The sequence below is a fragment of the Meleagris gallopavo genome, chromosome 1 (genome assembly GCF_905368555.1).
Source record: "Meleagris gallopavo chromosome 1, MGAL_WU_HG_1.1, whole genome shotgun sequence".
Classification (NCBI taxonomy): Eukaryota; Metazoa; Chordata; class Aves; order Galliformes; family Phasianidae; genus Meleagris; species Meleagris gallopavo.
The window spans coordinates 177352858-177365243 of record NC_139404.1 but is presented as its reverse complement, the minus strand read 5'-3'; the positions used below and the strand labels follow the sequence as shown (position 1 = coordinate 177365243).

Sequence of the window (12386 nt, the reverse complement as noted above, 5' to 3'; positions counted from 1 at the left end):
GCAGAGTCATAAAAAAAAAGTTTCTTCATGTTTAAGACAAGACAGTGACCTATAATTAAACTTAATTTATCCTGGGGCTAAACAATGTGTAGGCAGTGATTGAAAGTTCTCACATTACTCATTTGGCTCTTATGTGGCCAAATTACTCTTCAACAGAACCCATTTGCTCCGATAATTCAAATCTTGTTCTGACTCAACAGCCACCAGTGCATCCTCCCAACTGTATGTGCTGATTTCATAAGTGGAATATCATTCCCTAAGGATACAATTTAAGAAATTTTATTTTACATTTCAATTTGACTTGTGAAACAAAAGACTGATTACCAACACTTCTACACTGCTCTGGAAAAGCTTAATACATTCAGCAAAGCTGTTTGGGGGAAAAAAAGTGCATTAAATAACAACAGCGGACCTCAGAGAAATTTACTGTATCTCTTTATTGTTAACCAATGAATGTTATCCAAAATAGTAGATGTAATTGTAGCTTAATTGTACAACACAAAACAGGATGCTAAAGGAAAAAGCACGTGGAAAATTATTTCACCAAGTAATCATTCAATGTACTCTTAGTATTCCTGCACCAGTCAGCGCTCCCAGCCGCTGCTGACAGCAGCTATTACCACTTTGTTCACTGTGAAAATCTGTATTACAAATGGTTGTTCCTGGTTGTTTTTAGAAAAAAAAAAAAATCACACAGCTTTATAAATGGATCTAATCCATTTAGCCCTACTCTATATACCGTAGGTTTATGAACAGCAAACGTTCCTGTTATTTTTCCCCAATGCTGAAACTGATGCATCAATGTCAGTGCACACTTCCCAGGGAAAAACAAGGACTCAGTGGAAGCACAGTATTTCACCTGCTATGGCAAACTATCCATACACTTCAGGAAACTGCTCACGTTTCGTGGATGAAGCCCGTGAAACAGCAACTACACTTACAATGCACTGCAAGTAGAAACACCAGCTTCCACCAAGCAGCATTCTGAAGCACGTGTACACCATTTGCACATCAGTCCTAAGGTTAACGAGATATGTTTAGCCCCACAAACCAAAAATATATTAATGTATTTTTATTCTAATTTCGTGATGTCACCCCACACAGCCAACCTTTAACTCTGCAAAATAAAAAAAAACTTAGTTGGACTGTTCATAAGAAAATTAAACCTATTGTGCATGAAAAAAATGTTTAATAAAATGGCAAATTTTAATAGATAAGTGTAAATTTATGAGTGCATAATATCAAACAGAAAAGAGCTGAACCATCCTCAGAGAAAGCAGGGTTCTTCCATTGTAGGTATTTACTAAGGTACTCTAACAGAAGGAACATCTGCACATTAACTGTGAAGATATTTCTGAAGTTCATTTCCTAGGATTTCTCAAATAAAATAAAAAAAAAAAAGGAAAAAAGGAGCAAGTCTCCTTTTCAAGAAGGAAAGGACTTAATGATCTGACATCAGATATGACAGTAACAATACTAGCTTCACTCAAAACTGAAGCTATAAATACTTTTAACTCCAATTCTGGGAACTTTCATTTTGTATTTTGAGATCCAACACCGAATTAATTCATATGCACTTTCTACACCCCTCCCAGAAGATAGTATACCAGTGACAGGTTACAGCTTTAAAAAAAATACAAGATGCTTTTACAATTTAAGCTCAACAAAAGGCAGTTAAACAGCATTTAGCACTATAATTCCATCTTAATGTCAAAGAAAATCCTAGGAACAAGGGCTCCTAGAATTTATGATATTACTGTATAGTGACAGAGCTTTTTCATGGTGTTTGAAGGACCAGTCATCATGTATGTAGTAGTGAGGTAGGATACTGTCCCCTCCCTGGGACTGATGTTTTCATATGCTCCCTTGCCAGAAAGGTCCAGGGTCTCCCTACTGCAAATAAAATAATTACAAGCAAATAGCATACAAAGCTTTTGTTGTTGTTGTTGTTTTTGCATTTTGTTGCATTTAAACACTTTGGGTATCTAAAATAATCACCTAGGGAAAAGCAATACATATTCCAGCCTATCAGCAGCCACGTGCTGCCTACAGGTAGTGTTCCATTTAGACAAACATCTGGAACTACCACCTGCCATCCAGACCTTTGTGAACAGGTAGGCAAAGAAAACCATCAATGATGACAGGACATGAAACACCTACGAATTTGGGAGGCAAAAAAAGAAACTGAAAGTCAGCAATACCAAACTCTTCATGGTGTACCTATATTGAAAAATTTAATGTCAAACTTCATCATCCTGAAATAGTACCTATCCAGTTTTGGTTCAGCTCCTTTATTCTTTAATGTTTAAGCAGTATGTACATTTGTCAATCATCGTACACTTCACATCAGATTTCAAAGAAAAAAAACTACAAAACAACAAAACTGAAGACATGATGGGGAAAAAAAATGCTATTATTCTCCACACCCTCCCCCTGCAAAGCTAGGGATGGCAGACTGCCTTACTGTTGAATAGCTTCCCCTAAATTTGTCTTTAACCACTGTAGTCAAACTGGTATTAAGTGCTTTGGCAAAGCGGGTGCAATCCATCAAATCTGCAAAGGCCTGCTTTTTTCTCTGTTGGTGGTTCAGCTTTACGAGGAACATATATGCAAAATAACAGCTCTCACATTGCTTCAAACTCATCAATACGCTGCTTTGTATTGCCTTGTCGGATTTGTCGAAGAGTCTTGTACTTATCACGGCCTGCTTTAACATTCTCAGCATGAAGGACATCATTTTGTGTTTTCTTGGTTTCATCTCTGGCTTGGGCCAACTCAGAACTTAAAGCCTGTTGAATAAAATATTTGAGTTTAAGTGCTTTAGCTAATCTTTTCATGACTCTGGAATTTCTGTTAATACCTATCCTACTGCTTGGACAGGGATTCCAGAATGTCAACCAATGAAACACTGTCTGTATTCTTCAGTAACTAAAGCTGTAAGGTCTATCAAAAAGACTGTAGAACGAAGAAGATGACAGCACAAGATTCCTTCCTTATAGATATGTGAGCATCAAACAAACAAAAACCACCTCATAACCTAACATCCAAGAACAGAGGGACCAGCAAGATAAAACAAGAAGATTACGTTATTTCTATTTCTGCTTGACTGAAGACAGCACACTCATCTCCCTGATTTTGCCAGTGACTGGGCAAGTAGAAAAGATGCATTATGGAATCATGCTATTAAAATATTGCTGCCAGAAAAAGAAGCAACTTTCCAAACAGATATTTCATAACATGGCAAATTGTCACCACTAACATTAGATTATTATACTTTGAAAGATAAGATTGATCTAAGAGGAAATGCTCTTTCAGGGAAATAAGATTCATCCTCAAGGGGAATATTTCAGCCTCTACTTTCATGATGTCTGTGAGCAGCAGCAAATAAACCCAAATACTATTAAGCAAGCATCTGTTCGTACTAATCAATAGATTTCAGAGCTCAAAAGGAAAGCGTTAAGTTTCAACGTTCAGTATCCCAGCCATTATACAATTACTTGTAATCTTCACTGTCCAGTGTGACAACATCCTAATACTTCTAAGCTACAAAGCATAATCCTGCAGCTGGCCTTTCCGTTTATTCTGCTCTGTAGCACTATGAACGATACTGGTTGTTAAATTAGTAATAAAACCCAGTAACTGGTAAGAAGGGTACTTCCTTGGCACACCAAACTTCAATGAGACCTTTTAAAAATAAAGAACAAAAACCCAAAGCCTGAATTATGTTGATAGAACTATATGTCTTCGTTACCTGGAGCTGTTTCTTAACACGTTCATTTTTCTGTGTTTCTGTTACCCGTTCCTCCTCACTCCTGTGATTCATGACACCATCAGAAGACAGTTCTGCACTGGCTTCAGCATTGTTTTCATCATGTTCATCGTGTTCGTTCTCTGTTGGAGGAATAACTGGTGGGGGAGGAGGCGGAGGAGGAGCAGACATCACAGATTTCAGTTCTTCTTTGGTCTTTTCTAAGTCCTCCTGGGCTGCAAAAGCCTAAATACAGTAAACAAGACAGTATTTTTAAAGTTGATTTAAACTAGTTAAAAATTCACAAGAAATAATTGAGAAATTCTCCTCCCAGGAGAGATGCCTCAGTTCTTTCATCAGCTTGGTAGCCCTTTTCTGGTCTGCCTCAAGTACGTCCAAGTTTCTCCTCTACTGGGGAGCCCAGAACTAAGCACAGTGCCCCAAGTGTGGCCACAGAAGAGCTGAGAATTTTGCTTTATAACCTAGTGACGTTTTATGTGCCTTTGTTCCAATTCTGATCCATCTTTTCACCACCAGTCATGATTTTTTATTATTATTTTATTTACACCTCCCTTTTAATGTGTTTCTTTTCCAGCACAAAGCTTCAATCCATCACCCCACAAAAGAAAGCCATTTTAAATCTCTGATCATATATTTGTGATAAGAATCCCCCCTTTCCTGTTCATCTGTGAATTAAATATAAGTACAAAATGGCTTCAAATTAAAAAAAAAAAAAGCTTCTCTAAGGCCTGAGGGGAAAATGAGACCCAATCCCATGGAATTTCACTGGTATTTCTGCAGTTATCCCCCTTAGTTTCTCTTAAGGTCTGACTTCCCACAACATGAGCTCATTACTTTGTGCTGCCATTCTGAGGCTTCCTCCTCTTTTTTTTTCTTGGCCTCCTCCAAAAGTGCAATCTTGGCAGTGAATTCAGCAAGTTCTGCTGCCTAAAACAAAAACAAACAGGGTAGAAGTTTTAGTTCAATACCACTTCAGCTCTGCAGTGCAAGAGAGCAGAACGTTTGAAGAGAGTCATTTATCATTCATCACTGCTCTGCTTATTAAAAATAGAAATTTTAAACATGTATGACAGACAGAGAGAGTCAGTATTTTTGTCTGATAGGAGACTGTCTGGGATGCAGAATAATCTATCTTCCTCACTTCCAAGCTTGCTGGGAAATAAAGACTTGCAGTTACAAATTACCATTTGGCACTGTTTCACAGCTCTAACAGTTTGAACAAAAAGCTGATGACTTTAGATGATAATCTCAGTACTGTTAAGATAAATCTCGCCTCAAGCATTGTGTGCTGAGTTTAAAGACTAACAAAAGTTGTTCTACAGTTGAGAAATATTTTCCTATAAAATTTTCATTCCCTTCTCATTTACCACAATACTTCTTCAATAAGGAGTCATCTAGCACAGAAGGTAATGCTCTAAGCAGAGTAAAACCTAAGAGGTTTGGGTTTTTTTTGTTTTGTTTTTCTGAAGTCTCACAACAGTCTGTAACAAAGCATGGGGTACTTCACATACTTCTTCATTTTACAAAACAGACGTAACCAAAATTCCAACACAAATTTCAATTATGTTTTTCCATTTGCTTCAATGCAAGATTAAAGGTTCTTACTAGCTGCTCCTGGTTCTTCATTTGATCAGCTGCCTGTTTGGCTAGAGCAGCTTTAGCTTCTTCAGCTGCTCGACGCTCCTTTTCCAGGCGCTCTGCTTCCTCTTTTGCACGTTTTCGCTCCTGATCCAGTTCTAGAGCTCTTCTGGTCTGTTCCTCTAGCTCTGCCGAAGGGACAGTTTGCAGGCAACACATCTTTATTTCATTCTTACTCGTATGTAACACAGATAACAGCTACCACAAAGCTTTACAAGACTGCCTCAAGTGAGCCTGACTTAAGCTAAGAACTGCCAGCACATCCCCTGAAGATGCACTCCATGTCTTTCATACACACTTTGGGTGTATTTCACCTCATAGCTCAGAGTTGCAGAAAGTTATCAGCTTCCTGATAAAAATAAATAGATAGATATATCTAAACACACCAATCACTACAGATGAGTTTTTACATATATTAAATCATCCTGTTACCACAAAAAAGCCAAAGACTTCTACTCCATTGAAACGCTTTACAAGATTATCTTAAATGCAGTTGACATTCTAGACCTGCACTTCCAGCAAAATGACTGAGATCCATTTGAGAGATCAGAGAACAGACTTCCAAGAAGTGCAACAAGGAAAAATCAAAACCAAGGAAGGGATAACAGTTGTCTAGCTGCCTGGTTAGGAAAATACTGAAAGCTAAAGGGCAGAACTCTGACGTAAGGGAGTTAAGAGAAAACAATCTGTCAGTACTGTAATTTCAAGGGAAGAATTGAACAGGGAATTATTTTTTTAATAATAAAATCTGAAGGCCCGAATCAGGGGCACTGCATTACAGGTATGGTGAGTTGTACAATGCAGTACCTATAAAACTAAACCAAATGCACCAATGTTTAAAAACACTTTGAACAGATAAATCCTCCCAGTGAAGATGGAGAACACTAAGCTACCATGTTAACTACAGAACAAAGGCACCATTTATATAAACATGAGTCCATCTCTAAAAAGAATGCTCAACAGGCTAGTAACGTGTATGACATACTACACTGGATAGACTATATTGCCTATAAATGTTACCACTATTGAGAAATTATTCCTTCCCCTTTACTTATTTTTGATAGCTTTATATTTACATTCTTTCCTTTAGAACAATCTTCTCCAGAGTATGTTGTTAAATTAAAAGAACAACAAACAATTTCTATCATAGTAACGTATTACCGAAGGTATTTCCAAATAAAGCGCTTAACAACTTTAACATAGTAAGAGTCTTATTTTTTCTTTATTACAATCAAGATTGAGCACGGTTTAACTTAATGAAATAATTCCAAATGATACTGTATTCCACTCTGAATGACATTCTCAGAACAGTTAGAGACAAGAGATGCTTCTGACTTTTCTTTGAAAACACAGCTCTCAAGAACTCTAAGCTACGATGCAATTCCTGTTTAAGTTCTCCAAAATTTCATGGTTTTGACATTTATGTCCTGCTCTTGCAAAAGCAGCAACTGGAACACGGTCACCAAGTCAGAGTGGCTTTGCAAATACTGCTCATTTTTAAGTTTCCTTAACATCTACTTCCACGAAAAATACTTCAGTTGACATTTTCCCTGATGAATGTTTTGCCCAAGATCACTTTTTTGTTAGTTTATTTGAAATTTAGACCCAAACTTTTTAAATAAAGCAAACATAAAACTTATTTCACCAAAAATCTAAAACAAAGTCAACCAAAAAAAAAAGTTTAACCCTTTTTCTCAGAGAAGCTTTGGCATGAGGAGTTTAAGCAAGGGATGGAATGCACAGCCGGTATATGTACCCTTCACACCAACAGAAGTGCCTTTCAGTGCCTGGTGAAAAATGTTTAGTCAAACTACATACCTTTCAAAGACTTGTGAAACTTACTAACAAATCACTGCCGAGAACTGAAAACACATCTCTGACTTTCTTGCCCTACTAGATGCATTCCACTTCTAAATTTAACATCTCCCTTCAACAATTCCAGGGCACAGATTTTGTGTTGTCTGTCTGGATGTATCCAGCCTGTTTTGCACCAAAATACTGGGTGCTATGGAGGCAGAGCTAGAGAAAGTGTAGGCATATTTGCATAGCTACAGACAGCGATTGCCTTTATCGTGCTTGAAGCCAACGGTTATGAACAGAAGAATGAAACTTTTATGAATACAAAGCAAATCTGAAGCAAAAAAAAAAAAAAAAAAAGAGATAGCAATTGGACAAGGGGGAATGGTTTTAAGCTGAGACAGGGGAGGTTTATGTTAGATATCAGGAGGAAGTTTTTCACACAGAGGGTGGTGACACACTGGAACAGGTTGCCTCAAGAGGTTGTGGATGCCCCAGCCCTGGAGGCATTCAAGGCCAGGCTGGATGTGGCTCTGGGCAGCCTGGTCTGGTGGACCTGCACATAGCAGGGGGGCTGAAACTACATCAACATTGTGGTCCTTTTCAACCCAGGCCATTCTATGATTCTATAAGAGGAGAGGGAAAGCAGTAGAGATAGTGACTGCACAGAATAGCTCAACATAAAAACTGTTTACCAACCACACGTTTTATTCACAAAAGTCCATTCAGACTTGAATTTTTAAAGTTCTCAGCACCAACAAGGGATTGGGAAAATAAAGGGATAAGGAACTTCCAAATGAAAAGCTAAATTCAACAAAATCCTGTAGAAATTACTCTGAATAATTGTAGACCCCCTACCTCCCCCAGCCTCAGATTTTCAGCACTTTAAGCATGTCTTAAATCTGAGTTAAACTGTATGCTGTTTAATTTCCTTTTATAAATTAAGATTAAGACTCTTGCTATATTAGGAATCGGTTTTATATTAAGAAAACACCCCCTACCTCAACTTTCAACTTTGAAAAGAATAGCTCTTCTGAAATTAAAGCATAAACACCACTATCTTGCCTTGCTATTAAAATAAATTCAAAAATAAAGCAAGCAGAACACCACAAAGAAAAAAACAAACACAAACCATGGAACTGCCCTACCCAAGTGAACTACACAGTGTTATCAGACAGAACAAATCCAGGAGCAGTGAGAGCTCACCTTTCTGAGCTTTCATTGTTTGTTCCTCAATTTGTCTTAAGCGTTCCATTAATTCTTCTTTTTCACGCTCTATTCTTTCCTTTTCCTTTTCTGCAATCTCCCTCTTCTTCTTCTCATTTTCAAGTTGTGCCCTGAAAATAATAAAAGGCTTTTTTTTTTTTTTTTAAATATCAAGTACATTTCTTAAATTCTGCCCTGAGGATTCCGGAAGCATTTGTTCTCAGTTTACTTAAATAATAAAGAAATATTTAATTTTCAATGTTTTGAATTCATATTCAAACATAATAATTAAGTCTCTTCATTTCAAAATATAGTACGTAAAGAATTATGAACAGAACCGATTAGCAGCCCTAGTTATGGCCCAACCAGGTAAAGCCAAGATTATAGCTGCATTTCACACAAGTTGCATGTTCCATCTGGGGTAGAAATAGTCACTGTATTTTTTGAATACACAAAAGGTAAGTTGTTACATTCTTTGCTAAACTTGCTTTCACGGTTCACATGTAGAGTATAAAAGTCCCTAAGAATCAAGCAACAGAAACTTTAAATGTTTCACAAAAAACTTAATGAGAAACAACGGTAGAGCTACTATTACTATGCTGAAAGCTCCAAAGGGACACGGCTTTCTTTTAGAACAGGGGAGCCATGCCAGTGCGCAAACCTGCTTACACCTCACAGAAAGAAATGTCTTTTCCAGAATGCTAGGATGTTTGATATTCTATGACTTAGTATTCTGAAAAGGATAGAAGAATTTTCCTTCTGTTTCATGAAAGTTTGTTAATTACCTTTCCAATTGTTTCTGATGTTTCTCCTCTCTAGCCTGGGCCTTCATCTGTTGCACTTCAATTGTATCAGGTTTCCGCCTCCTCATGTACAATTCATGATTTCCCATACACAGTGCCAAAATACGCTTGTTAATTCTCAGACGAGGTGCATAAAAAACGAAATCCTAGAAAAATATGCACATATCCATCAGTTGAAAGACTCAGCTGTAACAAGAGTCAAAGTATTACTGCATTTGTTAAATTTAAGTTTACCAATGTTTTTATACTCTTCCTCCAAAATCCAGTTACCATTAGGAGCCTATAAGATAAATTCAAAAGCCTATTGGTGCTCCTCTATGTACAGGTTAGCTATTTTAGTCTTTTTTTTTAATTTCTAAAAAGCAGCACTATTTTCTGTGTTTCAATGCAAAAAACTTCATGTTTTGTCTCATAGAGTCTGATGGAAGGTGCTACTGTAATCCAAGCAAAAAATCAAAATAAAAAGAAGAGGTGGGAGTGCAGGGAATTCAACATGCTACAGAGCAGCTTTTCAATTCATCACAAAACATTAGCTGGCTTATAGAAAGAAATCTTAAGTGTCAACAAGAAGGAAGAGAGCGAAAATAAATGTACCGCATTTCAAAACTTGAATTTCTTTTTGATTACTGAATACTCTACCAACACAAAAAGGCATAAAATTATTTTCTTATGCCATAGTACCAAAGCAGGCTCCTTCAGGCTTGAAACCCTTCACATAAAAAGGCATACTATTCTACAGACAACTTACAGGGGCCTTTTTGTCAATTGGCTTTATAACAAACTTCTTGTCATTGAAAGAGATGTTTCTTATTTCACTCCAAGGAAAACCAATCTTGGGTGTCAGCCTTCAAAGAGAAAAAGTTCTCATTAAAAGAAGAAAAAGATAGGCATTTCATTAATGTCCACTGACACATAAGCCTTATTTTCATCCTGTTTTCACTGCCACAATTAAATTACATTTATAAAACCTACCAAGACAACAGTTTAAGCATATTTTAGTTGACAATTTCACATATTCATTTGATTAGTTTGTAATAGTCAGTTTCATATTCTAATAGCACTGCAACAGAAGAAATTGAGAAACTTCTGTTTTGACATATTCTACTACCATTAAATACAAGCTGAATACATGCCAAATACCAAGATTCTTTATCAGCCAGCGATAATCTTCTCGTCAGAGAAATGGACAACTATTTCAATGGGGATATAATTTTAGAAAAGTTAAACGTTGCGAAGACTGAAATTAGATCAGCCTCTAGTAATGCTGTACTTCAGTTTAATTCAGCTGTAAGATACATCTCATTAATTTCCAAAGTTCACACTAGATTTCATCCACTTGCATTTTAAGTAGAATTAAGTTGAGAAGCCGTTACAATGCTCTGCACCAACTGCAAACTTTTAACTCTGAAAAGAAATAGTTCTTAAATTCATTTCCTGAATATTTTCATCATCTTGCAGGAGTTATGTTGCCATCTAATGGCAATTAAGGCTCACAGAATTTTGTTAAGGAGCATATACATCCAAGCACGTCATTTCAGTTCAGATGACAGCTCTGATCTGGTGTTTGACACGTTTTACTTTAAATCACTGTGAAAGCACTGCAAAGACCAGATACCATTAACAGAAGTGTCTGAAAAGAAACAAAAGAACGAGTCTGCTCTTCAGCATTAAGACTAAGTTCTGTATATTTCAGCTCTATCTGTATCTAAGTAAGGCAGAATCTGATCTCTATCACAACAGAAGATCCATCTATTTTCCTAGATGTCTAAAGGTTTCCTTTTTAGATACCAAAGTTCTTCTTGCTCTACTCTTAAACGCAATTCTTGCAAACTTCTCAAACACAATGTTCAGCTTCTCAACGTCCTTTTCACCCTGACTTAAAAGAGTTTTAACAGAGTGAAAAGTACAGGAAAAAAAAGCTATATCAAAATGGTCTTGCTACAAATATCCATACTTAGCAACATCAATTTAAGTTTATACAGAACTCCATTCACTTCTTCTAATTGCTATTTCTTTTATAAAGTTAACTACTGGAATGTTTTACCTTCCACATAGATTAGAAGATCTTTGATACCCCTTTCTGCTAGATGTTATTGAAACATATGCTTTTGTATAATCTCAGGTAGGATTCTCCAAGGACAAAACTGTAAAAAGGAGTATTTGCCACTTACTTATCATCATGTTCATAAATATTCAGACCCAATGCATCAACTCCTAACCACAACTCAGTTCCTTTTTTATTCTTTATTTCAAAATAGTTGACTCCATACATTTCCAAATCTTGTGCTATCTTAAGGTATTCCATCATAGAATCTTCCCTGATAAAAAGAACAGAAAGAAAAAAGATAAATGCATCATACAGGCAAGTCAGAAATAAAAATGTAAGAATAGGGGAACTACAGAGTAACTTATTAGTGAGAAATTTAGTTAGGAAGCAAACATCTCTTGGAAATTCACATGTACATTGATTTAAGTATTTGCAGCACTTTACATCCTACACTCAAATACAGCTTGATCTCTGCACTTTGTGTTTTCAGCCTGAGAAGAAAAGAAATAAATGTATTTTAGAAGCATGCAACTACAAAGGCAGTTGATAGTCCTACCAGAAATCACATAGGCAGCCAACAATCCAACTGGAAATTCAACTCTCATCCAAACTTCCACGGAAGTTTTTGATAACTGCTTATGCCAGCCAGAGCAGAAGAAGTTTCCAAGCAAAAACACCATCACCCAAAACACATCTTAATAATAAGAAATATCCTTATAGGTCTTGGAACATTTTGTATGTGATTACCTTAACATTCCCCTGTGCTCTTCATGCCAGTTCTGTATTCTCTCTTCCCATTGCTCTTTTGTCAGTTTGTGCTGTTCTAACACACTGTGAATAGAAATTGTTATTAAATTACAGATTATCATTTCATCTCAAACTTTTTTTTTTTTTTAAAAACTTGTGGCACAACATATTCTTGAAGAAATTTAAACATTACTTCCTATATACTGCTCATCTTTTCACCCCAAAACACAAGTTCTGAATTTCAAAAAGAAAAACATTTAGAAAATAGTGTGGATTCACTTTTTTTGTGATATTCCATACAGTCTTATCATAATTCAAGTCACACCATGGCATATGGCAACTTTCAGTAAAGCCATAAAATGTAACATTTGGAACTCCC

At 36.5% G+C, this 12386-nt stretch overlaps 1 protein-coding gene across 1 annotated transcript in view; it reads right to left on the bottom strand.

Moving 5' to 3' along the window:
* Positions 1–418: 418 nt before the first annotated feature.
* Positions 419–12386, bottom strand: part of RDX (radixin) — a 36131-nt gene continuing 24163 nt past the window's right edge. The window contains exons 6-14 of the mRNA XM_085216233.1: positions 12008–12091; positions 11385–11531; positions 9962–10058; positions 9196–9359; positions 8411–8541; positions 5375–5535; positions 4604–4696; positions 3752–3994; positions 419–2789 (exon numbers count right to left, since the gene is read on the bottom strand). Coding sequence (XP_085072359.1) covers positions 2625–2789; positions 3752–3994; positions 4604–4696; positions 5375–5535; positions 8411–8541; positions 9196–9359; positions 9962–10058; positions 11385–11531; positions 12008–12091 — 1285 coding nt within the window. The 3' untranslated portion in view covers positions 419–2624. The remainder of the gene's footprint in view (positions 2790–3751; positions 3995–4603; positions 4697–5374; positions 5536–8410; positions 8542–9195; positions 9360–9961; positions 10059–11384; positions 11532–12007; positions 12092–12386) is intronic.